The following is a 25,624-nucleotide window of genomic DNA, read 5'->3' on the forward strand; positions in this document are numbered from 1 at the left end:
CCGAACCCTTTCCGGAATAGTCGTTCGATCCTCTTGTGTGAATACTGAAAGGAAGTAGTCGTTCAACAATGTGCTCATATTTTCGTAATTTTCCACTAGCTCGCCTGTGTTTGCTTTCAGCGGTCCAGTTTTCTCCCTTGTTTTTTGTTCTATACATCTGAAAGACGCCCTTAGGATTAGTGGTAGTAGTAGTAGTAGTAGTAGTAAAAGTAGTAGTAGAAGTTGTTGCTCTTGTAGTGTTGGGTTAGGTTAGGGTAGGTTTTGTGAAAGTTGTAGGTAGGAGGCATGATTATTATTGTTGTTGTTGTTGTTGTTGTTGTTGTTTGTAGAGGCACCAGTATTACCGGAACTACCACATAATCAAACCCTCCTCCTTCCACTCTTCTTTCTCGTCCTCCTCCTCCTCCTCCTCTCTATCTATCTATCCTCTTTTCCTTTTCTTGCTTTCTGTTTCATTATTCCTTCATCTTTTTTTTTTTTTACTTGTATTTTTTACTTCTTGTTCTTGTTCTTTCTTTCCTTTCTTCTACTTGTATGTTGTTGTTTTCTCGTCTTTTTCGTCTCTCCTTTTTCTATTTCTGTCCTCTTCATCATCATCACCATCATTATCATCGTCATCATCATCATCCTCATCATCATCGTCATCATCCTCGTCCTCATCCTACCTACACGCAGAGGCAGGAGGCGACGAGGTAAGCGTTGCGGAGTTCACGAAGGAGGAGGGGCGTGATGACCTGACCCCCTACCGCCGCACCCTGGACCCCTCCCGCACCCTCACCGCCTTCACCGTCTGCGCCAGGTTCAGCTTCTCGCTCCTAGATGGCAGGACGAGCTTCCTCAGCATCACGTATGAGCAGCAGTACAACTATGTCTTCAGAATAGGTATGGTTTGGGTTCATAGGAATAGAGAAGGAAGAGGAGGAGAGGAGATGGAGGAGGAGGAGGAAAAGAACGCAATGAAAGGAAGGAGAACAGGTATGGTTTGGTTTCATGGGATTAAAGGAGGAGGAGGAGGAGGAGAGGAGATGGAGGAGGAGGAGGAGGAAAAGAACGCAATGAAAGGAAGGAGAACAGGTATGGTTTGGTTTCATGGGATTAAAGGAGAAGGAGGAGGAGGAGAGGAGAGGAGATGGAGAAGGAGGAGGAGGAGGAAAAGAACACAATAAAAAGACGGAGAAAAATAGATAAACGAAGTAATAAAATAAAAAAACAGCAAGAACAAGAAGTAACAGAACACATGAGCAATACAAAATTAAACCAAAAAAAAATAGAAAAAGAGGAGTAGCTACTTTTCCGTTTATCTGATCATTTTCACATCGGTTATATAAAATTCTTGGTGTTGGAAGTTTTACCTATGATTCGTGTATACCTGTATGTGTCTTAAGTGCCCCGCCTCATCCTTCAGCTTCTCACCTCCTAACCTCATCTTCCCTTTGGCCCCCGCTCAGAGTTGTGGATGAGGCGCGTCAGACTCGTGGTGGCAAAATTCTGGCTCATCTTCCCCCTCAAGACAAAGTTCCAAATCCTCAGGTAAGATGCTCTCCTCATCCTCCTTCTCCACTTCCTTCTCCCCTTTCATTTCTCTTCTCCAGCCTTTTAACCCAGTAGCAGCGACGGGCCAAATTTGTGGCTTTACCATGTACCAGCGACGGGCCATTTTTTTTTTTTTTTTCTTTTTCATGATAAAGACCCCCCAAAATAGACTGATCACTAATGCGTTGATATATATTATGAAATGGTTTGTGTGAGCGATGATTTTTTCTCATTAATTCGCTTAGAGGGGCCTTTAAGAAACATGATCCCCGCAGCTACAGGGTTAATAGCACATATCCTTTTTTCTTTTTCACCTCAACCAGGAAGGGAAATAAAAAAAAATCCTTATTCTCTCCCCCTTCTTTTCCTCCTCCTCCTCCTCTTCTCTATAACCCTTTTATCTTCCACGTTGTCCGTCTCTTCTTTCTTCCTAACTCCTCCATACCCTTTGTCTCCCTTCCTTCCTATAGTTTGTGTTACTGTTGCTTTTGTTGTTGTTTTGTCTATAACATTGTAACCATGGATGAAGAGGTGGAGAGAAAAAAAAAGCTATAGGAGGCTAGCTAAGACCCAACATCACCCTCCTCCTCCTCCTCCTCCTCCACACCCCGGCACTCCCCTTCCCTCCTCCAGGTGGTATCTCCTGTGCTTCGTCCACGACCCGGCGAGCGGCCAGGTGGAGGCGGTGCTGGACGGGCGCGCGGAGTTCGCCACGGCCCTCAAGCTGCCCGGCCCGCTCAAGGCTGACACGCTGCACCTTGGCCGCGGCACCGATATCTTCATGAGCTACAGGGGGAACGTCAGCCAGGTGTGTGAGTGGGGGTGGGGGGGGGGAGGGGGGGAGGTGATTTTGTATTGTAAGCGTTTGTATATAGATAGATAGATAGATTGGTGTTTGTGATCGTGATTTTGTATTGTGAGCAAGTGTGTGTATATTGATACTTAAATATTTTGATAGATAGATAGATAGATATGTGTGGGGGGTGATTTTGTACTGTAAGCAAATGCGTGTATGTAGACAGATAAAAGAGGAAGGCAATCAGAAAAAAAATCACAGAGAGACAAACAAGAACAAACTTCGTACCCACATCAAGCAGCTCCATTCATTCTCCAGGTCACTGGTATGCCTGTAACGAATATATGACATCACTAAAGCAGGCAGCTAATATATAAATCAATTGGCTTTAAGTTACCTGTTCAATTTTCCCATGTTTCCTCTTTCATTTTCATCCTCCTGCTTCTTCCCCTTCCCCATGCATCTCTTCTCATCATAATCATGTCCCTCTCCTCTTCCTTCTTTTCCTGACTCAGGTGAACATCTGGAGCAGGGCTCTGAGCAACGAGGATATGAGCACGATGGTGGAGTGTCGCGCGAACCTGGCGGGGGACTATTTGTCTTGGGAGCGGGATTTGCGGGACCTTGGTGTGTTCCGCCACACCGAGCCCTTTGCCCGCCTGTGCCGGCGCCAAAGCAGCTCTCGCCACTTTCTGTTCCCCGATGTCTCGCACGAGCAGGCCCTGTACCTGTGCGGCGCCCTCGGCACCTCCCTGCCGCTGCCCGCCAGCCTAGAAGAGATCGCCTCCTTGCACGGGATCATCAACGACGCGGGCATGGTCACACCGGGCCAGAGGAACATCTGGACACCCATCAACGACATCAGGACTGAGGGCGTGTGGCGCTCCTCCCTGGACGGCGACACAACGACCGCACTCTTCTGGGACCGAGGGGAACCCAACGGACTGACCTACGAGAACTGCGTCTACATCGGGACTGTTGCAATGAACGACGTCGGCTGCGACGAGACGCCCGCATCGGCGATATGCAAAATGAACACCCGGCCGGTGTTCACCCTGCGCGGCACGGGGGAGGTGGAGGCGCGGGTGTCCTTCGTGGCCGATCAGCCCAAGGCGGGGGGCGAGCTGAAGTTCCGCGGCTTCAGCGGCAACGTTATCCTGAAGGATGGCGGCTTTTGGGAGTGGCGGAGCACCGACAACACCACCATGGCGCGCCTCGAAGACCTGCCCTCCCAGACCTACCCGATGGGCCGCAGGACATGGCTGTACCAGGGGACGATCCAGCGGCTGGTGCTCACCGCTTGCGTGGGGGGTCAGTTCACCTGTGACGACGGCAGCTGCGTCTCGATACAAAACCGCTGTGACTACAAGTACGACTGTGACGACCTGAGCGACGAGAACAGCTGCGTCAACATCAAGCTGACCAAGAGTTACCAGCAGCTGCTGCCGCCCCAATCAGACGGCGACGCCCTGCTCATCACCGCCCTCTTCCGTGTGATGACGGTGTCTGTCAGCACCGAGGACATGAAGCTCGAGCTGAGCTTCGAGTTCTCGCTCCTCTGGGCCGACGAGAGGGTAGAGTTCTTCAACCTTAAGGACAAGCGCCTCAACTGGCTGCCGGAAGAGGAGCTGAACAGACTCTGGACGCCGCTCATCTTCTTCGTCAACTCCGAGGACAACCAAAACACCCTCGTGGACGAGAACACCATCCTGAGGGTCGACAGGCAGTGCCCCCCAGAGACCACCAGCACCATGGACTCCCGCGAAGGTTGGTCAGACATTCGTACCCCCCTCTGCCGCCCCCCTGCCCTCCCCCAGCCACCGGGCCATTCCCCTCTCCTGTATCACTGAGGGTCAAGGCAGATACTTCACTGACACAGTTACTACGAGTATTTCACAACGCTTCAGCAGATTACTTAAGTACCTCATCGAAAGAATGAACATGGTTGTGCATTTTAGAAAACGTAAGTACGTAATGGTAGCCTGGAGTAGAAGACTTATAGCTTGACTGGCGCAGCAGGGACTCATATAACCCGTTCCAGCGATTGATAAAGCGGTGCATAAAACACGATAACAACTTCCTCATATCCTTCCCTCCAGACCATAATATACTGCGCTTTCTTGAAATATCTTCATCCACAGGGGGAAAAAAAAGCAATATCAGAAGCTCACAATATTTTTATTCCTCCGTGCGTCGTCTCGGTAATTTAAAGCTCCTCTCGACCTTCCCACGCATACAGCCTACCAAGAAGTGTTAACTCCATGTTCTTTCTAACTCCTCCATACAGACTAGGTATTTTCAAAGGTCACTCGCTCCTCTCTAGCTCACCACGAATGTTGTCTAGACGTAGCTGTTAATTCCACATCCTTTTTATAATTCCCCATGCAATCCATCTATTTTCAAAGCCCCTCCTCATCTCTCTGCCCTCCCACGCAATGTAGTCTATAGATAAATGTAAACTCCCAACATTCTTTTTAACTCCACATGACGTCTAAGTATTTTCAAAGCTCCTCTTCTTTTCTCTACCTTCCCACGTATGGTCCATAAATAACTGTAAACTCCGTAACTTCTTTTAAAACTCCTCATGCAACCTATAGGGTCATATTATAAGACACTTCGTCGCCCAAGAACTCATATTTGACAAGGCTTTCGTAAGAGTTGTGGGCATCTCCAGGGGTAGTTTTATGACCCCTGTGGTAGTCTGACCCTTCCTCTGTACCGTGAATCTTAAGAAACACTCGTTAGAAGCCGACTAACCCCCTCTTTGATCTTAAGAAATAGCTGATGTGAGAAGTGGAACTGTCTTATAATACCGATCTAGGTGTTTCCAAGGCATCTCCTCGTCTCTTCTTCCTTCCCCATACAGTCGAGATCTTTTCCGGCTCCTGCAACCCCTTGAGGCTCTCCCGCCGCTACAAGATGCGCTTCGCCTGCGAGTTCGACCTTCTGCTGTACCCCTTCGACCGCCAGACGTGCCAGGTGCCTCTCCTCCTGCACTCCACCATCAGGAGCTACGTGCGTTTCCATCCCAACGACTCCAACGTCCTCTACAGCGGCCCTTCCAAGCTGAGGGAGTACGAGGTGGGTGGTGGGGGTGTGATTGTGGTGGTGATGGTATTGTTGTTGTTGTTCGTGCTAGTGTTGTTGGTTAGTGTTGTTAGTGACGGTGGTGATGGTGATGGTGAAAGGGTGCCTATAGGGGTGTTTGTGGTGATGAAGATGTTATAGTTGTTTGTAGAGGTGGTGCCCTGTTGTTGTTGTTGTTCAGCTTGTTGTTTTTTGTTATTGTTCTTGTGGAAATAGAAGAAGAAATAACCACTAGAAAACTTATAATTAATCTCGATATATCTCTATCTATCTATCTATCTTCTTTTTTTCTGCTCATATACCCATCCATTATTTGTTTGTCTGTCTGTCTGTCTATATATCCATCCATCTGTATGTCTGTGTGTCTGTCTCCATATGTCCATCCATTATCCGTCTATCTCTGTCTATATCATTCTATTCGTCTGCCTATCTAAGTACCCATCCACTTATCCGTCTATCAATATATGTCTATCTTTTTTTTACAACATAGGAGACAGCTCAAGGGCACAAAAAAAGTAAACAATAACAAAAAAAAGCCCGCTATTCGCTGCTCCTACAAAAAAAAAAAAATCAAAAGAGGTGGCCGAAAGAGAGGTCAATATCGGGAGGAAAGGTGTTTCTATCTTTCTCAATCCATCTCCCCGTCAGGTCGGTTCTTTCAGCATGCGGGAGCCCAGCGCCTGCAAGGACACGAGCGACATCTGCCTGGAGGTTCCCCTGACGCGGCTGTGGGGCAACGCCGTGCTCACCATGTACACGCCCTCGCTAATCCTGCTCGTGCTAAGCTACATGACGCTCTTCTTCGACCCCTCGCTCTTCGAAGTCCGCATCATGGCCGCCCTCACCTCCCTCCTCGTCATGGCCACCTTCTTCACCCAGGTAGCTAGTTGTTGGTAGTTGTAGTTAGAGGTACTTAAAGGTAGTTGTAGGTGTGGGTAGTTAGTGTTTGTGTTGTGTGTGTTTCTTATAATTAAGTTTTTTTTTTACAACAAAGGAGACAGCTCAAGGGCACAAAAAAAGGAAACAATAATAAAAAAAAGCCCGCTACTCGCTGCTCCTAAAAAAAAAAAAAAGAATCAAAAGAGGTGGCCGAAAGAGAGGTCAATTTCGGGAGGAGAGGTGCCTTAATTTTCTTTTTTTCCTCTATTGCCTTTCTTGTACTGCATCTATTAGGTCCTCATTTGATTCTCTTCACTCTATTAGTCCCCAGAGCCTAGTTTATCTTCATTTACTAGCCCCTTATTTGACTTTCTTCACCAACCCTCAGAACCTAATTTGATACGTCTCCTACAACCTCCATCATCCCGAGCCCCCCAGAACCCCTTTCATTATATTCACACACTTTTTACCATTAAGAAATTGACCTCTCTTTTTGGCCACTCCTATGTACTCTATTCGGGAGCAGTAAGTAGTGGGCTTTATTTTCATTATTTTTTTTTTTCACGCCCTTGAATTGTCTCCTTTTCTGTAAAAAAAAAAAAAAAAAGCTCCCCCATTAACTTTCTTTTCACAAGTAGCCTCTAGAATACCTTTTTATTACCCTTTCACAGGACTTCTGACTATTAGTATTTCCTCCATTAACTCCACCCACATTCCTCTGGTCACCCATTTCATTGCTCTCCCATAATACTCTCTACGTCTAATTGCTCTCTTAAACACCTTTCTCTATCCTCCAACATCCCTTTCTGTACCCTTTCTGCACCCATTACTTCTTCCTTCATTAACTCCTTTACCCTCGTAGCTCCGATCACCCATTTAATTTCTCTTTCATATTTTTCTATACGTCTAATTGCTTTCCTGATCATCTTTCTTGGTCCTGTACAGCGTTGCCATATAATCGTACTCAAAACATCTCATTAATCAGTTCCAAGGCCCAAAATTGTCGTACTCACACAGATAACGAGAGTTCAGTTAAAGTTACCGATTAAAGCGCTACTTAATGGTGTTTATTTGGGATAGTTGTGAGCCAGAAGCCGAAAAATACGATATGCTAAGTGGGTGAGTACGATAGTTTGGTAACGCTGGTCCTGTAACACTAACATCTCCCCTTTTCACCCCTCGAGCCCCCAGTATAGTCTCCTTCCCCCCTCAACCCCTTCGTGTCCCTCAGAGTTCGTCCTCGCTGCCCACCACGTCATATGTCAAGATGGTAGACTTGTGGCTCCTCACCTGCATCCTCCTCGTCTTCCTCATGGTCATCTTTCACACCCTCGTCGAGCGCTTTCTTCGGCAGGAGGAGGAGTTGAAGGGGAAGGGGGAGAAGGTCTGGGCCGTTGGGAAGGCTTCTCTCGCCACCTTCTCCGACGCGGGCCATTTCAACAAGAAGTTCTCCCTCCATTCGTCTCCTCCACCGCCGCCTTACGCCGACTCCGAGTTGCGTCCTCTCTTCACGATGGAGTTTTTCATGTGGGTGTCGAAAATTACGATGCCCATTGTCTTCATCACCTTCGTCATCATTTACCTGGCGGCCATTGCGATCCTTATCAAATCTTCTGGACCCTAATAGAAGCAGAGAAGCGAGACAGGTATCAGACAGGAAACAACCATGAATTCGTATTTCTTTAAGAGTTGCGAAACAGGTATTGCGTGAATTTATGAAGACTTACCTTGTTCAGCATCCCAATAAAAGCACGACAGGTGTATGACAAAAAACGACCAGGTGTATTTGACTCTAGAAGGACACTAAGGATCGTATTACTAAACATTTCGTCGCCCAAGTTCACATATTTGACACGGCTTTCGTAGGAGCTTGTGGCATTTCCTGAAGTAGTTTTATAACCCTGGTGGTAGTCTGACCCTTCTTCTGTACCATGAACCTCAAGAAACACTCATTAGAACCCGAATGATCCTCACTTTGACCTTTAGAAATAGTTGATGTGACAAGCGAATGTCTTATAATACTGACCTAAAACTACTAGCACCATGAGTATTGTGAAGACCTACCTTGTTCAGCACAGGTGTATGACGGGAAACGACCTGGTATATTTACTCTTTCAGGACACCGAGACTGGTATCATAAGTTTTGTGTTGTTCAGACCCGCCATAGAGACTAGACTGCAGGAAACAATTAAACACATGCACATTTGACTCAGAATAACAAAACCAACAAAACTAATATCTCTATGTGACCACTGACCAATAGAAGCACATTGATAGTTGGTCTGGTAACAGGAACCCATGAGTGAAGTTGCTCCTCACTGTCACCGCACCAAGACCAAGACTAACCAGCAATATACTGTGTTATGGCTAGTCTGACAATAGTAAGCCGTGCACATCATCACAATTAAGGCACCACATCACGTTGCCTCGGAGAACACAACTCACACCCCTGCCACCACACCAAACTAGAGTAGCCCTATCGTTTATACTTTGAGTTCCACAGTCCACTACCGCAAGTTCGCAAGCTCCCAAACCAAACAAAATACCACGAAAATTCCTTGTATAGTGTTTGGTGTTGATGCAGAAGTAGAGAAATTTGAAGAAACATATTTATACAGGAAATTTCTCTTGTATATTGGGTGTTGAATAAAAGAAAAACGGATCACTCTGAAGACTATAGTTTGGTTTGAGCGCTGACAATGAGTGTGTGATGGACTGCGGCACTGGCCCGTTGTCTCGGTGTAGCGGAAAGGTACACCGATTCAGTCTTTTTAACGGTGTGTAAGATACGACAGTTGATGGACCAAGGATATGATATTATCTATTTGACAGCTGTTCCCTCACGTCTACAGTCAATTATGCATGTTACGAAGATTACATATTACTAGTATATTATTCCTTTTATTCACCACAGTGGATGTAGAGACGGAGAAGGAGGAAAAGGTGTGGAAGCAGATTTTTACAGGTGATTTCCGTTTTATTGTGTTGTTTGTTTGGTTTTCTTTGTTTGTTACGTCTTGCTTTGCCCTTTACTTTAAAAACAAAAGGAAAGGAAAGTTAAGTAGTTTGACCCATTTTCATTTTGGTTTACATGTTTCGCGTTTACTATTATCACTTAACATATATCGTAGATCCTGTAGCTTGCTGTGGTGCGTCGGAAGGTGGGATAGGAGAAGGAAGGCAAGGATGAATAGTTATGACCCTGTGACTCAAGAAGAGGAAACAGCAAAGGATGAGGCGATGCAGGGATGGGCTTGTCATGAGTCAGGTAAGGCGCAGCACCTGCACCCACCTGTGTCCTTTCTTTAATTAGGGCTTATACTCATCACTTTCACTTTCATGGTTCTTTTCACCGATAGAACATGTTGATTTACCTTTTTTTCCTAAGATTAACGCATTTTCTTTGTGCGTGGGAGAAACAAGGAAAAGAAGTATTGGACGTGATTTTTTTTTTGTGTGTGTATTTATTGTGTTGTTAATGTTTTTGTTTGTGATGGTGATGGTGGTGGTGGTGGAGGTGGTGGTGAATTATGAACTGTTGGATGTGGTGTTTTTCATATCGTGTTGTTGTTTGTGGTAGTGTGTGTAGGGGGTGAGAGGGGGGGGGGATAGTGTTGGTGGTGAACTGTGAATTGTTAGATGTGGTTGTTGTTGTTTTATATCATGTTGTTGTTGTGATGGTGGTGGTGGTGGTGGGCATCTCAAGACCCCCACCCAACCCTGTATATACCCGAGCAACGGTGCAATATGCCACACCCAACACCCACGTTCACCCACCTTTACACTCACCCACCTCAACGTCACATTCCCCAACACCCACAACACACCCTCACACTCTCCTCCCTTCCACCCCCGCCGCCTCACCCCTCCCATCACGGTGCCACAGACAGGAAAAGAAACCGAGAGCTGCGAAAGGGGTTCTAAGCATGGCACCCCCGGCGACTTGAAGGCTCGGGATGGTTGTTAAGTCACGATTTAAACTCCCCTTTTATTATCACCACCACATGCATCACCAGGACATCACCACCACGTCACCAAGACCATAGGAGCCTTCTGTGCTAGTCCTGGTGATTTGGTAACTCGAGGAGGCCTGGTTACGAAGTTATAGCGAGTTCGATGTGGTGAAGTTGGCACCCACGAGGAGAGAGTAATCCGGAGTCTCCCCAGCGCCTGAGACACGAGGCACGCCGCGCGACGCCCGCCCAGTGTTGCCTCACCTGCCGCCTCCACACACCTGTCTGTACCTGTGTCCTCACCTTCGTTCTCCCTCCTGCTTCAGCCCTTCAGCATGGTAGGTAGACACTCCACGCCGCCACGAGACACCTGAAGGAGAGTTAAGCCCGAAGTGTTACATGTTTTTTAAGAGGAGCGATGGATGCCAGAGAGAAAGTGTAGTCTATTGCGCCGCGGTGTTCTCAGGCTGTGAAGTCTCCGTCGGCTTTCACTTCTCGTCGCTGAAAGGAAGAGTTCACCGATAACGCGAAACAGGTGTCTACTTTGTATATATTAAAGGTGTATATTAACGCTTCATCTTTTGCCCGTGAGTGTTATTCTTCAATCCGAGTCTTGAGCAACAGGAAACAAGGTGCCAAAGATGGTACAACTTGTATAATCACCTGCAAATACCTCCTGCAGAAGTGGCACCGTGCACTCCACCTCTTGGCACTCCAGCAGGTGACATGAGGTGCGGCAGGTGGAACAAACATCGCACACCTCAACACCATCATATAACAAAACGGGAAGAAAGGGACAGTTACTTAACCAGGTGTGAGGGTGCCCAGGTGTTCCTAGTATAGATGTCCTTGGGGTCCTGTACGTGGGAAGAAGTGGGAGGGGGGGGGTAGGAAGAGAATCAGAGGGAGGAGGGGGAGGAGGAATCGTGACGTCATGGATAGAGGGTTGAAGAAAAGCGATTGACGTCATCTGGCAGGAAGGAGCGACACAAGAAACACGATTTAGGAATGACCTTCGTGGGCTCGTGACAATGGCTGAACTTCATTATCTAATTATTCAGCCGAGTGAGTGATATCCGGGAATCTATTACAGGAAGGGAGGGGCGAAGCATGCATGAGTGTACGGCAGGAGGAAGAGAAGGAAGAGGAGGAAAGGGGAAGAAAGGAGGGGAGGAGAAAAGATTACCGAGTGTGTGTCTTTTTTAATCTCTGGAATAACCCTTGGAAGAGAAGAAGACGAAGGAGAAAAAGAAGAAAAGGGACGAGAAAGAAGAAAAAATGAATGAAAAAAAAAACGAATATATATCAATGGTGGAAGTTGTTGTAGTAGCAGTAGTAGTAGTAGTAGAAAAAGAAGAAAAGAAAAAGACGAAAAACAACAACAACGAAATTAAGACATAGAAGTTTTGTTGATTTATTTACCTCATTCTTTATTTTTTTTTAAGATTAACTATTTTTTGTCGCGTGCGTCCGAGGAATGAGGGAAAGAAGAGTTATGTTTTGTTTGGTTTTTACTGTTGCTATTTGTCATGTTGTTACAGTGGTGATGGTGTGGGCGGGGTGAATAAGGTGTCGCCGAAAGGAAGTGGGTGTTAACAGTCTAATTTTTCTACTACTGACGTTCTGGTATGAGAGTAAGGATGTTAGAACGAAACGAGAACAGGAAGGGTGGGAGGTAAGACATTCAGGTGACTGGGTTGAACGTAAGAACATAACAATATCAGGAGACTGCAAGAGGCCGGTAGCATGCGAGGCGTTAACCCGGTAGCAGCGACGGGCCAAATTTGTGGCTTTACCGCGTACCAGCCATGGGCCAAATTTTCACCATGATCTAACCCCCCCAAATAGATGAGACATAAACTGATCACAAATGCATTGGTACTATATATTATTAAATGGTTTGCGTGAATAATGATTTTTTCTCATTAATTCGCTTAGAGGGGCCCTTAAGATACATAATCCCCGCACCTACCGGATTAACAGGTAAACCTCAATCACACCAGACCATCCAGGTGCGTCCTAGTACCTGGCCGCGAAGGTGGGGTTGAGGCGTGTTGAAGGAGGCCACAACAGCACCCACCACCGGCCTTGGAGTGGGTTGGTTGCTTGGGTGAAAGTGTACAAAAATCTGGAACGCTTGGAAAATGATGTCTTGCGTAATAGAGTGGAGCGGAATATGATGATTGGCCTGACTTGGTTGCGTGAGTGTGAGTAAATAGAGGGTTGAGTAAATGGTCCCAGGCGATAATACGAAGAAAATAAAAGATATGATGGAAAAGAGGTCAATCGAAGAAAATGAAAGGACAGAAAACAGAGAAATCCAAGAAAATCGAAGAATAGAAAATATGTATAGAAGGAAAATAAAAGCCATTGAAAGCAAATAAATAGAAGAAAATAGAAGGAATGATAGATAACAGGTGAATCGAAGAAAAGTTAATAATAAAAAAAACATGAATCAAAGAAAATGGAAGACGAGATAACAGATACATGGAAGAAAATAGAAGAATATGGAAACGAAGAAAAGAAAACATAAACAGAGGAAAATAAAGGAATAGAAAAATATAAACAAGAAAACAAAAAAAACAGGGAACACAAGACAAAAAATCCAGTCAAAACAAATCAAAGAAAAAAAAGAAAGAAAAAGAAAACAACAGAAAAGACGGATAACCAAACAACCTCACATAGCAAATCAAAGGAAAAAAAAAAACACTATCAGGCAGACAAAACAGGAAGCCTTCGTGAACAATCCTACAATTAACCTCAAGGCGAAGCCAGTGATAAAACCTCCAAGGACATAATAATTAGACCTGCCTCGCCTTCGTCAGCAGAGAGAGAGAGAGAGAGAGAGAGAGAGAGATGCAGGTGTGGGCGAAGGTGTGTGGGCGTTGTCTTCCGAATAAGGTAAAGACAGTATTCCTCCTCCTCCTCCTCTTCCTCCTCCTGGCCCTTCTGCTGCCCTTCTCTCTCCGTTATTCGCCTCCTCGCCGCTGCCTCTGCGTGGGTCGTCCAGGGCGTGAGGGCATCGGGCAGGAGGCGTGTTTTTGCTGTGCTGTTTCCTTGATCGTTTGTACACAGACCTTGACTCTTTAGTACGACGTGATTCTGTTCCTTATACTCCTCTGTTTTATGATCTTCTATTCTTTACAATTCTTCTGTTTTCTTCTATTCTCTATTCACTCTTGTTCTCTTCCCACTATCTTCCATTATTTGATACTGCATGATTCTTTACCTTATACTCTTTTTTTTCTTCTATTCTTTCTCTTATATTCTTTTCTATTCTTTTATTTCTTCTATTTTCTTTTCTCCTCTTCTATTCTCTTATTTTCTTTTCTATTTTCTTCTATTGTAATTTAAACCTTATAATTTTCTTTTTTCTTTCTCTTCTTTCTCTAATTTTCTTCTATTCTGATATTTCTTCTATTTTCTTCTCTACTTTCTTCTATTCTAATTTGATATACGGCATGACTATTTACCTTATGCTCTTTTGTTTTTCCGTGATCATGTGCCTTATACTCTAATACTCCATGGTCATGTTCCTTATACTCTTCTACTACTGCATGGTCCTGTACCTTACAACCTTTCCTCCTCAACTTCCCATTCCTTTCACAGTCCCTTTCAATATACACATGGCAACACTAACAAGACATTCCCTCCCTCGACAGCATTAAAATTCATGGTCTAGAACTACGTGGTCCTTGTTTCTGGTATTGCTTATTCAGTTCGGGTCCTTACTTCTTATACGATTTTTTTTTTTTTTTTTTTTTTCTAAGTTCCAGGGTCTTCTTCAGTTCCAGGTTATTTCCACGTTCTTTTTTCAGTTCCAGTTCTCTTTCCAGGTTCCAGTTCTCTTTCCAGGTTCTTCTTCTTCGGTTCCAAGGTTCTTTCTCAGTTCCAGGTTCTTCCCTATACGATTGTTTGTTAAGTTCAGATCCTCTTTTGTCTCATTTTCAGGTTCTTCTTCAGTTTCAGGTTCTTTCCAGGCTCTTTCTCAGGTTCCAGTTCTCTTTCCAGGTACTTCAGTTCCAGGTTCTTCCCTATACGATTGTTTGTTAAGTTCAGATCCTCTTTTGTCTCTCAGTTCCAGGTTCTTCTTCAGTTTCAGGTTCTTTTCAGGTTCTTTCTCAGGTTCCAGTTCTCTTTCCAGGTTCTTTTAGTTCCAGGTTCTTCCCTATACGATTGTTTGTTAAGTTCAGATCCTCTCTCCTTATACGATTCAAAGGCTTCTCTGTATGTTGTTCCCACTCCCCGCTCTCCCTCCCTGGGCGCGTATTCTCTCCCAGACCTTTCAGCGGCCAAACACACACATTTGACAAGGCTATCGTAGGCGTTATGGGCATTTCCAGGGGTAGTTTTATGACCCTGGTGGTAGTGTGACCCTTCTTCTGTACCATGAATGTGAAAAAGCCCTTGTGAAAACCCGATTAATCTCCTTTTCGGCCTTTGGAAGTAGTTGATGTGGGAGGTGGAAGCGTCCGAGAACACCGCTCTTGCTAACTGCGAGGAGCATCTGAGAGGGACGAGGTTATCGGGTACGACCTCACAGATACGAAGTTACGGGTGGAAGCTTATATTCACGAGGTTACAGGTACGAACTTACAGACACGTGGTTTACCTTGGTTATAGATACGAGCTCATAGGTGCGATAATAGGTACACGAGGAGCGTTTCATTGTCACGAGGATCATCTTAATCGCTATGGGACAGACCGTACCGCCCCTTGCCATTCACTGCCGTCCATTCATCGCTAGTGAGACGACCGTAGCAACACCCTTCTTCCTTCCCTGCGTCGTTCCTTAGTTCTTTCGTGTGTTTCCAGCCTTGAGATCGCTTGCACAATAGGTTCTTTGCTTCCATTGTTCACGATTTCAGGAAGAGAGAGAGAGAGAGAGAGAGAGAGAGAGAGAGAGAGAGAGAGAGAGAGAGAGAGAGAGAGAGAGAGAGAGAGAGATGCATTCTGTCCACCTAACGGTCTTTTATTATCGTTAGTAGTAGTGGTCAAAGGAGCTGTTGCTGTATTTAAAATGTGAAGGATATAGAAGTAATTTAATGCCTTGCGAAACATCAGAGTCAAATGTAATTCTCTCTCTCTCTCTCTCTCTCTCTGGGGCGGGCGTGGGCGGGGCGTGGCATGCGGCAGTGGGCGGCCTTGAGTCGTGGGAATCGATCGATCACACGCTCACGCAGACACACGACACGAGGAGCGGCGGGGCGCGTGTTGCTGCGGAGGGCGGGAGGGAGGGAGGGACGGAGACGGGCGGGAGGGAGAGAGGGAGGGCGGTAGGGAAGGAGAGGGAGACAGGAAGGGCGGGAGGGAGGGAGGGAGGGAGAGTGGGAAGGAGAGGGAGGGCGGTAGGGAAGGAGAGGGAGACAGGAAGGGCGGGAGGGAGGGAGGGAGACGGAGCGGGAGGAAGGGAGAGTGGGAAGGAGAGACGGAGGGCGATAGGGAAGGAGAGGGAGACAGTAAGGGTGGAAGGGAGGGAAAGAGGGAAGGAGACGGGGCTGTAGGAAGGGAGAGTGGGAAGGAGAGACAGGGAGGACGGTAGGGAGGGAAAGAGGGAGACAGGGAGGGCGGGAGGGAAGGAGAGGGAGACAGGAAGGGCGGGAGGGAGGGAAAGAGAGAGACAGGGAGGGCAGGAGGGAAGGAGGGTTTGGCTGCGGCGACGGGACGGGAAGGAGAGTGATCCGCGGTAAAAAGATTGAAGGAAGGAAGGAGGGAAGATTGAAGGACAGAAGTAAGAAATGAGGAAAAAGATTGAAAGAAGAAAGCCTGAAAAGATAGAAAAGAGAAAAGATAAAAAGTAAAAAGCGCGGTAAATGAAAAGAAGGGAAGAGAAAGAACATAGAAAATTGAAATAGAATGAAAAAGACTGAAAAGATAGAAGGAAGAAGAGAGACAAATAATCTACCCCAATAAATGAAAAGAAGGGAAGAAAAGAACACAAAATATGAAGAAGAAGAAAAGAGGAAAATCCCAACTAAGTAGAAAAGAAGAAAGCTCGAAAAGATATAAGAAAGAAAATATAAAAAGATAAAAACACATTAATAAGTGAAAACACGGGAAGAAAAGAGAACTCAGGAAAAGGCCTAAGCAGAAAGAGGAAGCAAGGAAGAGAATACACTGAAAAGAGGAAAGAAGGAAAAGGAGGACACTAAGTAGAAAGGAGAAGGGAAGAGGAAGGAAAAAAAAAGCTATTGAAAGAGTAAGGGAGGAGAAAAACGCACAATAATTAGACAGACGGAAAGAAAGGAAAATAAACACTAAGTAGAAGGAAGAAGGAAAGAGAAAAAAGAAATTAGAAAGAGGGAAAAATGAAAACACACTAATTATATATATATGAGAAGGAAAGAGAAAAGGAGTAAAATGACCAAGAAACATCAAAATATCCAATCGCTTTTCTTTTTCCATTCTTTTTTCCTCGTAAAACTTGACTTATATAATGAACCTTCAACATGAGCAGCTTATATTTTCCTCTTATTATACATTTATTTCCCCATCTTCCAATTCGTTTTCTTTTTTTTTCAGCATTTATTGTTCTCATAATAAGTTTACCATCACTGTGCCCCGTTCACGATACCTTGGCGAATAAGCTCCTCCCCTTATACCCATTAAGTGCACATCATTGGCCTTACTCGTTCTATCCTTATGTTCTTTCTTCCTCTATCTCTCTCTGTCACTTTATCTACCATTCTTCTGTACATTGTCCTTCTCCATCTATCTATCTATCTATCTATCATTCTTCTATACGGCATCTTCAGCCTCTCTCCTTCTCTCATCACCTTCATTCTTTCTCTACCTTTTTTTAATCCCTCTATCTTCCATACCAAATCTTCAGCCTTTCTCCTTCTCTGTCTATCTTTTCATCTCTATCTGTCTGTTTATCTCACTGTCTTCCATACCAAATATTTAGCCTTTCGCCTTCTGTCACTCACTTAAACTATCAACCATACCGTACCTTCAGCGTCACTAACCCTTCTTCATCGCCCCCACAGATGAAAATGTCAGCGGCGGTGGTGCTGGTGGTGTCCCTGGCGGCGGTGGTAGCAGCAGGCCCCATGAAACTCTACGAGAAGTCCCCTGACGCGACCTACAAGCAGGGTGAGACAGGGGAGTGCTTGGCAGGGAGAAGGAGAGAGAGGGGAGGACTTGTTGAGGTGGTGATGAGGTAAAAAGGTAGGGAGAAGAGACAGGGTAGAATAGGCAAAGGGAAGGTAGGGCAGGGACGAGAAGAGTTTGGAGTTACCAGGGAAGGAAAACGGGGCGTGGGAATTACAAAGGGAAGCTGAACGAAAGGAAGGAATGGAAGGGGAAGGAGTGGCGACAGCTGGCAAAGGGAAAGAGAGAGGGAAGCATGATAATAAACAGGTGACAAGTGAGATAAGCAAGTAAAAAAGTAGGAGAAAGTGCAGTACATACGTGTAGAGAGGATTGGAGAAAAGAAGTACAGTGATGTGGTGATAGTTAAGTATTAGAAAAATGTAAGGAAAGAGTGATAATATACAGGTGACAAGTGATAACCAAGGAAGAGAATGAGGAGTAGGAGAAAGTTGAATGTATACGTGTGGAGAGGATTGGAGAAAAGAAAGTACAGAGATGTGGAGATATGTAAGTATTAGAAAAAAAAGTAAGGGAAGCGTGTTGATATACAGGTGACAAGTGATAACCAAGGAAGAGAATGAGGAGTAGGAGAAAGTTGTGGAGAGGATTGGAGAAAAGAAAGCTCTGTGATGTGGAGAAAGTTAAATGTATTAGAAAAAAAGTAAGTAGAAAGACAGGGCAAGGTGAGATTAGGAAACGGGACATGGCAAGGTACAGAGAAGAGGTAGTGAAGTATTGAGATTAGATGCATTCCGGTGGGGTTAAAAAAAAATACTGGAATAATTGAAGAATGCAGAACGTTAACCTGGCTGAAGAGTGTGCATTGAAAAAGTGAAGTAGAAGGGTAGAGATTAGTAAGAGGACGAGACGCTCTTGTTGAAAGGTATAATTGGGATAAGGTATAAGGAGAGGTATGCAGCCAGGTGAACAGGCCAAAAAACACAGGTAAGGAAGATATGTATGTGAGCATGAGGCAAGGTCAGGTAGATGAACAGGTGAGCGTACTAAAGAACAGCCAGGTAAAGAGAACGAGGTATGAAGGATGAGGTAAGGAAAGGTAAGCAAGGAGGTGATTTGACGCTATAGAACAGACAGGTAAGGAACGAGGGAAGAAGGTAAAAAATGTGTGTAAGAAGGTGATTTGACGCTATAGAACAGACAGGTAAGGAACGAGGGAAGAAGAATAAGGTAAAAAATGTGTGTAAGAAGGTGATTTGACGCTATAGAACAGACAGGTAAGGAACGAGGGAAGAAGAATAAGGTAAAAAAAAGTGTGTAAGAAGGTGATTTGGCGCTATAGAACAGACAGGTAAGGAACGAAGGAAGAAGAATAAGGTAAAAAATGTGTGTAAGAAGGTGATTTGACACTATAGAACAGACAGGTAAGAAACGAGGGAAGAATAAGGTAAAAAAATGTGTGTAAGGTGATTTGGCGCTATAGAACAGACAGGTAAGGAACGAAGGAAGAAGAATAAGGTAAAAAATGTGTGTAAGAAGGTGATTTGACGCTATAGAACAGACAGGTAAGAAACGAGGGAAGAATAAGGTAAAAAAATGTGTGTAAGGTGATTTGGCGCTATAGAACAGACATGAACAGACAGGTAAGGAACGAGGGAAGGATAATAAGTTAAAGAAAGATGTAGAAGGAAGAGACTTGAAACGATAAAACAGACAGGCAACGAGTATATCAATTTATGTAACTGTGAGGTAAATTCAGGTATGTAAAAAGGAAAACACAATAAAGAATAGCAACATAGGAAGTGAGGTAGGGAGGAAAAGGCAAAGAACGGTGTGTAAGGAGGTAACTCACATAAAGAACATACAGGTGAAGAATATATACGTTTGGAACTGAGGTAATTAGATAAGGTAAGTAATCAGGTGACCACATGTACTAAAGAAAAGGAGGAGATAACAGAGATAGGGAGTGATAAAGGGAAGATAAGATAAAGAAAATTGTGTAAGTAGGTAAATTACGATACAAAACAAACAGATAAGGATGATAAACTGAAGTAACTATGAGGTAAAGTTAAAATATTGCAGGTTAGAAGTGAAGCAAAAGAGAGCAGCATACAGGTAGGGCGTTAGGCAGGGAGCACTCGACTGGGGCAGGGGTTGGCAGGGCTGCAGGGTGTGGGAACAGGGGCGTGAGAGCTGAGTGCAGGAAACCAAAGGAAGGGAGAGTTGAGTTCCTTGTGAAAATAAGGGAAAATATTACATACTTACATTGAGTTCGTTGCAATGTTCCTCTTTCCTCTATTTCCCATCTTGCTTTCGTCACTCTCCTCTCTCTCCCTCTCACCCTGTTCACCCCTTCACCCTTCCCCCTCTTCCTCCTCGTCTCCTCTCCCCCTTCACATCAGTTGGCATCCTTTCTCTCACTCCCCTTCACCACCCACCATTTTTTCCTCTCCCCCTTTCTCGGTTCTCTTATCCTTCACATTGATCCTTCCTTCCCTCCTTCTCCTCATGTCCCTCCCTTACCTCCCTCCTCCTCCTCCTCTCCTCCTCTCTTATGTTTTTCTCCTCCCTCCTCCTCCTCGTTCCCTTCTCTCTTTTATTCCCTCACCCCTTATCCTTTGCACTCCTCCTCCTCCTCCTCCTCGCTTCTCACTCACTCACTCAACGTTAGCGATTTCCTTTCATTTCTTTCTTGTTCCTTTCTCTTCATCCTCTTTCTCCCGACATGCTTCCTTCTAATTCTACCTCCTTCCTTCCTTCACATGTTCCTCCTCTCTCTTAATTCTCCCTTCCTGCTCCTGAATATGTCCTCCCCTGCTTCGCCTCTGCCCTCCTTCTTCCTTGTCCCTTTCTCTCGTGTCCCTTCCTCCATTCTTTCTTCCTTATCCTTTCCCTCTATACTTGCCCCTCCCTCGCTCCTCACTGCCTTCTTTTTTCCCCAAATTCATATATGTCCCTCCCTTCATCTTGCCTCTCCTCCTTTTCCCTTCCCTCAATCCCTCCTTCCCTTCCTTCCTTCTTCCGCTATTCCTCTCCGTCATCCCTCCCTTCTTGCACTCTTACGTCTCTCCTTCCCTCTCTTCTTTCTTCCACTATGCTCTTCTCTCTTCCCTTCGTCACTCAACTTTCTTACCCTTCCTCCACTTTACCTTCTTTTTCCGTCACTCCCTCCCTCTACACTCACCTCCCTATTCTCCATCGTTCACCCTCCACCTTTCCCTTACATATATATACTCAGCTTTACCTCCTTCCTTTCACCTCTCCTTCCCTTCACTCTTCCTCCCTTCCCTCCGTTACTCCGTCTTACATTCACTCCACTTTCCCTTCTTTCTTCCTTCCACTAATGTCACTCTAGTCCATTTTCCTCCTTCCTTTCCTCCCGCCCTCCACACTCATTCCTCCTTCCCTCGGCAGTGCTGGTCCCCGTGTCGTCCACCGTCATTCCCCTGGAGGAGCTGCCCGTGTTCAAGGTGGGCGCGGGCGTGGGCGTGGTGTCCCCTATTCTGGTGGACGAGAAGCTCAGACCTGACGGCCCCGTGAAGCTGGTGACGAGTACGTGACCTGTTGTTGTTGTTGTTGTTGTTTACAGCGATGGATGCAGTTCAAGGGCAACAAAAAATAGGAAATAAAAAAGCCTTCTTCTTCTTCTTCTTCTTCTTCGTGTATCGGCGGTTTAAAGGTTGAAATGTATGTAATGCTCCTCCTCCTCCTCCTCCTCCTCTTCCTCCTCCTCCTCCTCCTTTTCCTAACCTAACTCCTACTTCTCCTCCTCCTCCTTCTCCTTCTCCTTCTCTTCTTCCTCGTTCTCCTCCTCCTCCACCTCCTTCTCTGTTTATGATCCTCTGTGTGATGTTTGTGTGTATTGAAACGGTTAGATGATAAAAATATTCAATTACTCTTACTTGTTTTCATTTGCTTGATTGTTTAGTCCTTGGTTTGTTTGTTTCTTTTTCATGTTGGTGTCGTGTATGATTCTTTTCTTCCTTTTTCTTCTTCTGTATAAGAGTTTCTAATATGGGGCTTTCAAAAAGAAGTGTAAAAAATGTTCATGCTCTCTAATTCCCCCCCCCCCCCCCCCTCCCCGCCCTGCAGTCCACAGCCTTCGTCGGGACAAGAAGAAGAACAAGAAAGTCGAGCCCGAGAAGGAAGGACGAGCCGCCGACATCGAGGAACTGACGGAGGAGGAGTTCCGCGCCCTCACCCAGCAGCAGGAGGGTCAGGAAGAGTAGACCCTCCTCCTCCTCCTCCTGAAGACTTAGGGAAGGAAGAACAATGACGTCTCTAATGGACACGAAGTCGAAGGTTCATCAAAGTTCTTACTACGTAAAAATGAAGTGACCGTGGAGTGTAGTGTGGTGTGTGTGTGTGTGTGTGTGTGTGTGTGTGTGTGTGTGTGTGTGTCATGACGGGTTTTTCACGTGCCACCCTCATTCTCACTCCCTCGTATTATCGTTTTTTTTTTAATGAATTCATCTCGTTTCTTATTTTTGAGAACGTATAAAAAAAACATCCAGCAAATAAGAATAAATCAAAAGTGACTTAAAAATATATTAAAATCGTTGAAAAAATATATATTCGATATTGTTACATCTTTTACTATGATTTTGGTACTTTAATATCAGAATGTCCACGACCTCAAAATTCATTACCATTTTTTTTTCTTGTTTTTCTTTTTTTGTCTAATATCAGTGAAAATAAACTTTAAACCGTTTCACGTCAGAGTCCCCCAGAGTCAAAACGAGTGACAGGAAGCACGAGACTCTTGACGCTGCCTTTTCTTGGTCAACACAGTCAGCGGCGAGCAGCCACAAGTTGTGATTTATCTAGTCAGTCTTCAGTCAGCCAAAGCAGAGGAAAAATAGATTATATTTTCCTTTGGCTAATGATTTATTTTTGTCTCTTTATCTTCGGTCAGACCTTGAAATATCCCCTATGAGTCAGGGTTTGTATCTTTTCATTTATATATTTTTTTAACTTTAAAACATCTTTTTTATATATATCTTATAATGTCAACCTTTTCTTTGTGAGGGTAGCGTGGACTATTTTATTTTTCCTTTTACTCTGATGAATTATCTAAAAAATATTAGATGACTCAAATAAAAAGAAAAGCACGTTTTTTTTGTATTTCTTGATCTAAGTATTTTATTTTATTTCAAAGCGTTGAAAACAGTATACACTTCAGCACCTTCATTATTCTGAGTCTTGCACTGCCTTGGCACCATTCCCTCGAGGGGGCGTGGATGAAGGTGGCACACTGGGAGGGACGCCCTGCGCGGAGGACGCCGCCTCGCTGCCCCCCCACACCGCCGCGGGAGGGCAGGAGCAGCGACGCGCCCCCTGCAGGGCCGCGCGGGCCGCTGCTGGGGCGCCGACGGAGCTTTAAACTAACAAACGATACAGGTTTCGGGAAAGTGTACTGAAGAGTCTTAAATATATTTTTCACCATAACAAGGGTAATACATATATGTCATACGTATAGTCATGAGGAAATTAATCATGTTAAGTTCAGTGATTGTTCCTCTTATATACTCCCTTTTAAATGAGGACGATCTAAGCAGATTTTTCTCTCCTGCTCTCATTGATAGCGTAGCATCAAAACATATGAGAGTGAATAGTTTTGTTAAGAAAAATATGCAACAATTTAGTTTAAAATACACTCTGTAAGCAAAGGGTTGTTAGCCAAGGCAGGAGTGAAATGGTTTACATTGGTTTACTTTTTGCGTCGATCTCATCGTTGATTGGTACTTACAGGACAGCTTATTTCTCCATTACAAATGTGACTTTATAGCAATTATAATTAATGACGAAAACTAAATTATAATAAAGCAGGTGATTACATCAATTATGAATTGCAACTACTGCCCAGGTAACCTGTTAGTCCACCTGCTCGTGTTATACAAGTGTGGCCAAGGTATAGGAGCTGTAATACAATTTTAATGCATATTTGCTTAAATATAGAGATACTAATTATATTGGAAAATATGTGTAAATAAAAAATATATTTAATGAGAATTCTATTTTATTATAATAAGTAAATCGCGCATAACGATAACAGACATCAAACTAGAACATTACATAAGAATGATTGGATGAGAGGTAGAAAAAATAAGTGGTAATTTTCATCAGGTTGCTCGCCAACTAAAAATCTAACTCGTGGACTTCTTTTTTTTTTTTTTGTGTGTGTGTTAGTAAAGTGCCATCAACCGGCACTTTACGTCTTACTAGCACGTGTAATGCCTAGTACCTGGTAAGTGGTGCTTCGGAGCTTCGGTGTCGGAGTGCAACCCTCGTCACGGAGAAGGAAGAGTGGATCGACGTGGGGCTGTCTGCGTGGCTCTGTGTCCGTCAGTCTGTGGCCTGCAGGCGAAGTAGAGGAACAGCCCCCAACGTCTGCTCGGTGGGTATTTATTTTACCATTCACATGTTAACGTTGAGTTATTATGCTGGCAAGGTTTCTAAGGTGTGTTTCTTAGCTGAACTGGTTTATTTGTGTGAGTGTTTTTATCCCTTTGGTATGTTTTATGTTGTTGAAATTTTTTGAGATAGTTAGAGAGAACAGATAGGTAGGTAAATAAATATAGATTTTTTCAAGCATGTCAGTACCACATATACATGCCTTCATGATCTGCTACTTACTCTTCATCTTTCTTGCATAACTACCGACATACCTGCCTACATGACATACATATCTACTTATCTAACTACATACATGCCTACTTACATACCTGCCTACATATCTACCTACATACCTACTTACATACATACATACACACATAACCTAAATAAGAATCTTTAGTTTCCTCCGTGTCTTAAGCTTTTTTTTTCGTTCAGCGCCACACTTTACCTGTCATCCATTCCCCCCTACAGTGTTTCCCCTATGGGAGGAATTCCTCAGCAGGGGCAGCCTGCTGGAGGGAAGGGGGTGGGGGGGTGTGGGCAGCACAGCATCACCTGCCTCGGCGGGAGTTGCCGATGGGCTCCCAATGCAGACCAAGCTATCTGCTCTGTGCAGCCTGAAGGTGAGTTTTTTTTAATTTATTTAATGAGTATTAGGGTGCTTATATATCTCTACACATCTCGATCAAAATTAATTTCAGCATTTACATATATATCGGCTCTTTATGCCTTTTCCTTACCCAGCAATGCACTGCAGCTCCTTTCACGTGTGCAGACGCACATGAGGCCACTTTTTATTTTTATTTTTATAATAGCACCTGAGGACTTGTCATAGCTGGATGTACAGTCATTCTCTATGTATTGTGGTATTCAGTGCATCTCGGCAGTGACTTTCATGTGAAATAATTTTTAATTGTACCAGTATATTAGAAAAAAGAAGTGCTTTATTATTTATGCTTCTTATTTGTTCTGCATTTTTCTCCCTTAAATCGTTTAAAATGTTGATCATGGTGGGAAACCATTGGCAGACAATAAAATCAATGTACTATATATTCCCATTACACAAATTGAGACTTCCATTGATATATTTATTACAGTAAAGTCGTCAGATCACTTGCCGCTGATGACAACCATATGGGCCGGAGGGCAGACAACCCTAAAAATATCCCTACCTATGGGTTCCTAAGGTGACTGGCGGCAGTGTTCTTCAATTTGCGTAACTAACAATGATTACACTTAGATTGTTACACTGCAAACCTGAATCGTGTGTGTGTGCGATAAAAATATATAATCCTCAGCCTCACAGTGTTTCCTTATTGTTTTGAGCTCTGGTCATCGGAGTCGACCTGTGTATAATCTTTAGCCGTTCAATGTTATGCATTCTCTGAAACTTCCCTCTCTCGACCAAGCTTCCCGTTCACTGCAGAGGCGGAAATGTTTGGCATTCCAGAATATATCTGTGTGCCACGGAAGGAGCTCCTTGTATATAGAAAACGTGTCTTAATAGGTAACCATTGTATATCTTGTGCTCTAGTTTTGCCTTTTTATTTATCTATTTTTCATCTGAAGACCAGTGTCAGTGACGCTACGCACTACCTAAGAGAGATGGATGTTGTTATTGATGTTTTTTAATGTCTTGTCTTGACTGTTTTTATATATGTCATTCAGTGGGAAATAATACAACTGGAAATTAAAATGCTTTAGCTTGTCAGTCTTCCTTTTGCTGTTAGTGATGCTGCCAAGCCATTCAATTGACAAGTCACGTATCTCAAGCAAAGGTTAACAAATAGAATAACAAGTTTTATCCACGGACTCCCGCGGGAATAACTCATTCAGCCCTCTAACCCCGAGGCCCCGCAGCCCCAGGAGGGTACAGCAATAATGGACTGGCCCTCTATGGCACTGGCTGACGTGAGCGTTAAGCCTT

At 44.5% G+C, this 25,624-nt stretch overlaps 2 protein-coding genes and 1 long non-coding RNA gene across 5 annotated transcripts in view; all 3 read left to right on the forward strand.

Moving 5' to 3' along the window:
* The window catches only part of LOC126981492 (uncharacterized), a 13,874-nt gene extending 4,197 nt beyond the window's left edge, over positions 1-9,677 (forward strand). The window contains exons 2-8 of one of the 3 annotated variants that reach the window (XM_050832582.1): positions 676-882; positions 1,449-1,530; positions 2,167-2,341; positions 2,845-4,096; positions 5,196-5,410; positions 6,079-6,295; positions 7,527-9,677. In XM_050832582.1, coding sequence (XP_050688539.1) covers positions 676-882; positions 1,449-1,530; positions 2,167-2,341; positions 2,845-4,096; positions 5,196-5,410; positions 6,079-6,295; positions 7,527-7,981 — 2,603 coding nt within the window. In that variant the 3' untranslated portion in view covers positions 7,982-9,677. Of the gene's footprint in view, positions 1-675; positions 883-1,448; positions 1,531-2,166; positions 2,342-2,844; positions 4,097-5,195; positions 5,411-6,064; positions 6,852-7,526 lie in introns of those variants that run through there. The other 2 variants (XM_050832583.1, XM_050832586.1) reach the window with 2 other exon arrangements.
* Positions 9,678-10,426: 749 nt separating this feature from the next.
* LOC126981495 (uncharacterized) lies at positions 10,427-25,395 on the forward strand. Its single transcript, XM_050832590.1, has 6 exons — positions 10,427-10,586; positions 17,238-17,343; positions 20,716-20,853; positions 21,394-23,698; positions 24,169-24,320; positions 24,795-25,395. Exons 1-4 carry the CDS (start codon positions 10,584-10,586, stop codon positions 21,528-21,530), a joined length of 384 nt encoding a protein of 127 aa, XP_050688547.1. The 5' UTR covers positions 10,427-10,583; the 3' UTR covers positions 21,531-23,698; positions 24,169-24,320; positions 24,795-25,395.
* Positions 17,362-20,055, forward strand: LOC126981496 (uncharacterized). Its single transcript, XR_007733965.1, has 3 exons — positions 17,362-18,604; positions 18,749-18,819; positions 18,890-20,055. It is a non-coding gene; the product is annotated as an uncharacterized LOC126981496 (long non-coding RNA).
* Positions 25,396-25,624: the final 229 nt, after the last annotated feature.

Source organism: Eriocheir sinensis, chromosome 48 (assembly GCF_024679095.1).
Source record: "Eriocheir sinensis breed Jianghai 21 chromosome 48, ASM2467909v1, whole genome shotgun sequence".
Classification (NCBI taxonomy): Eukaryota; Metazoa; Arthropoda; class Malacostraca; order Decapoda; family Varunidae; genus Eriocheir; species Eriocheir sinensis.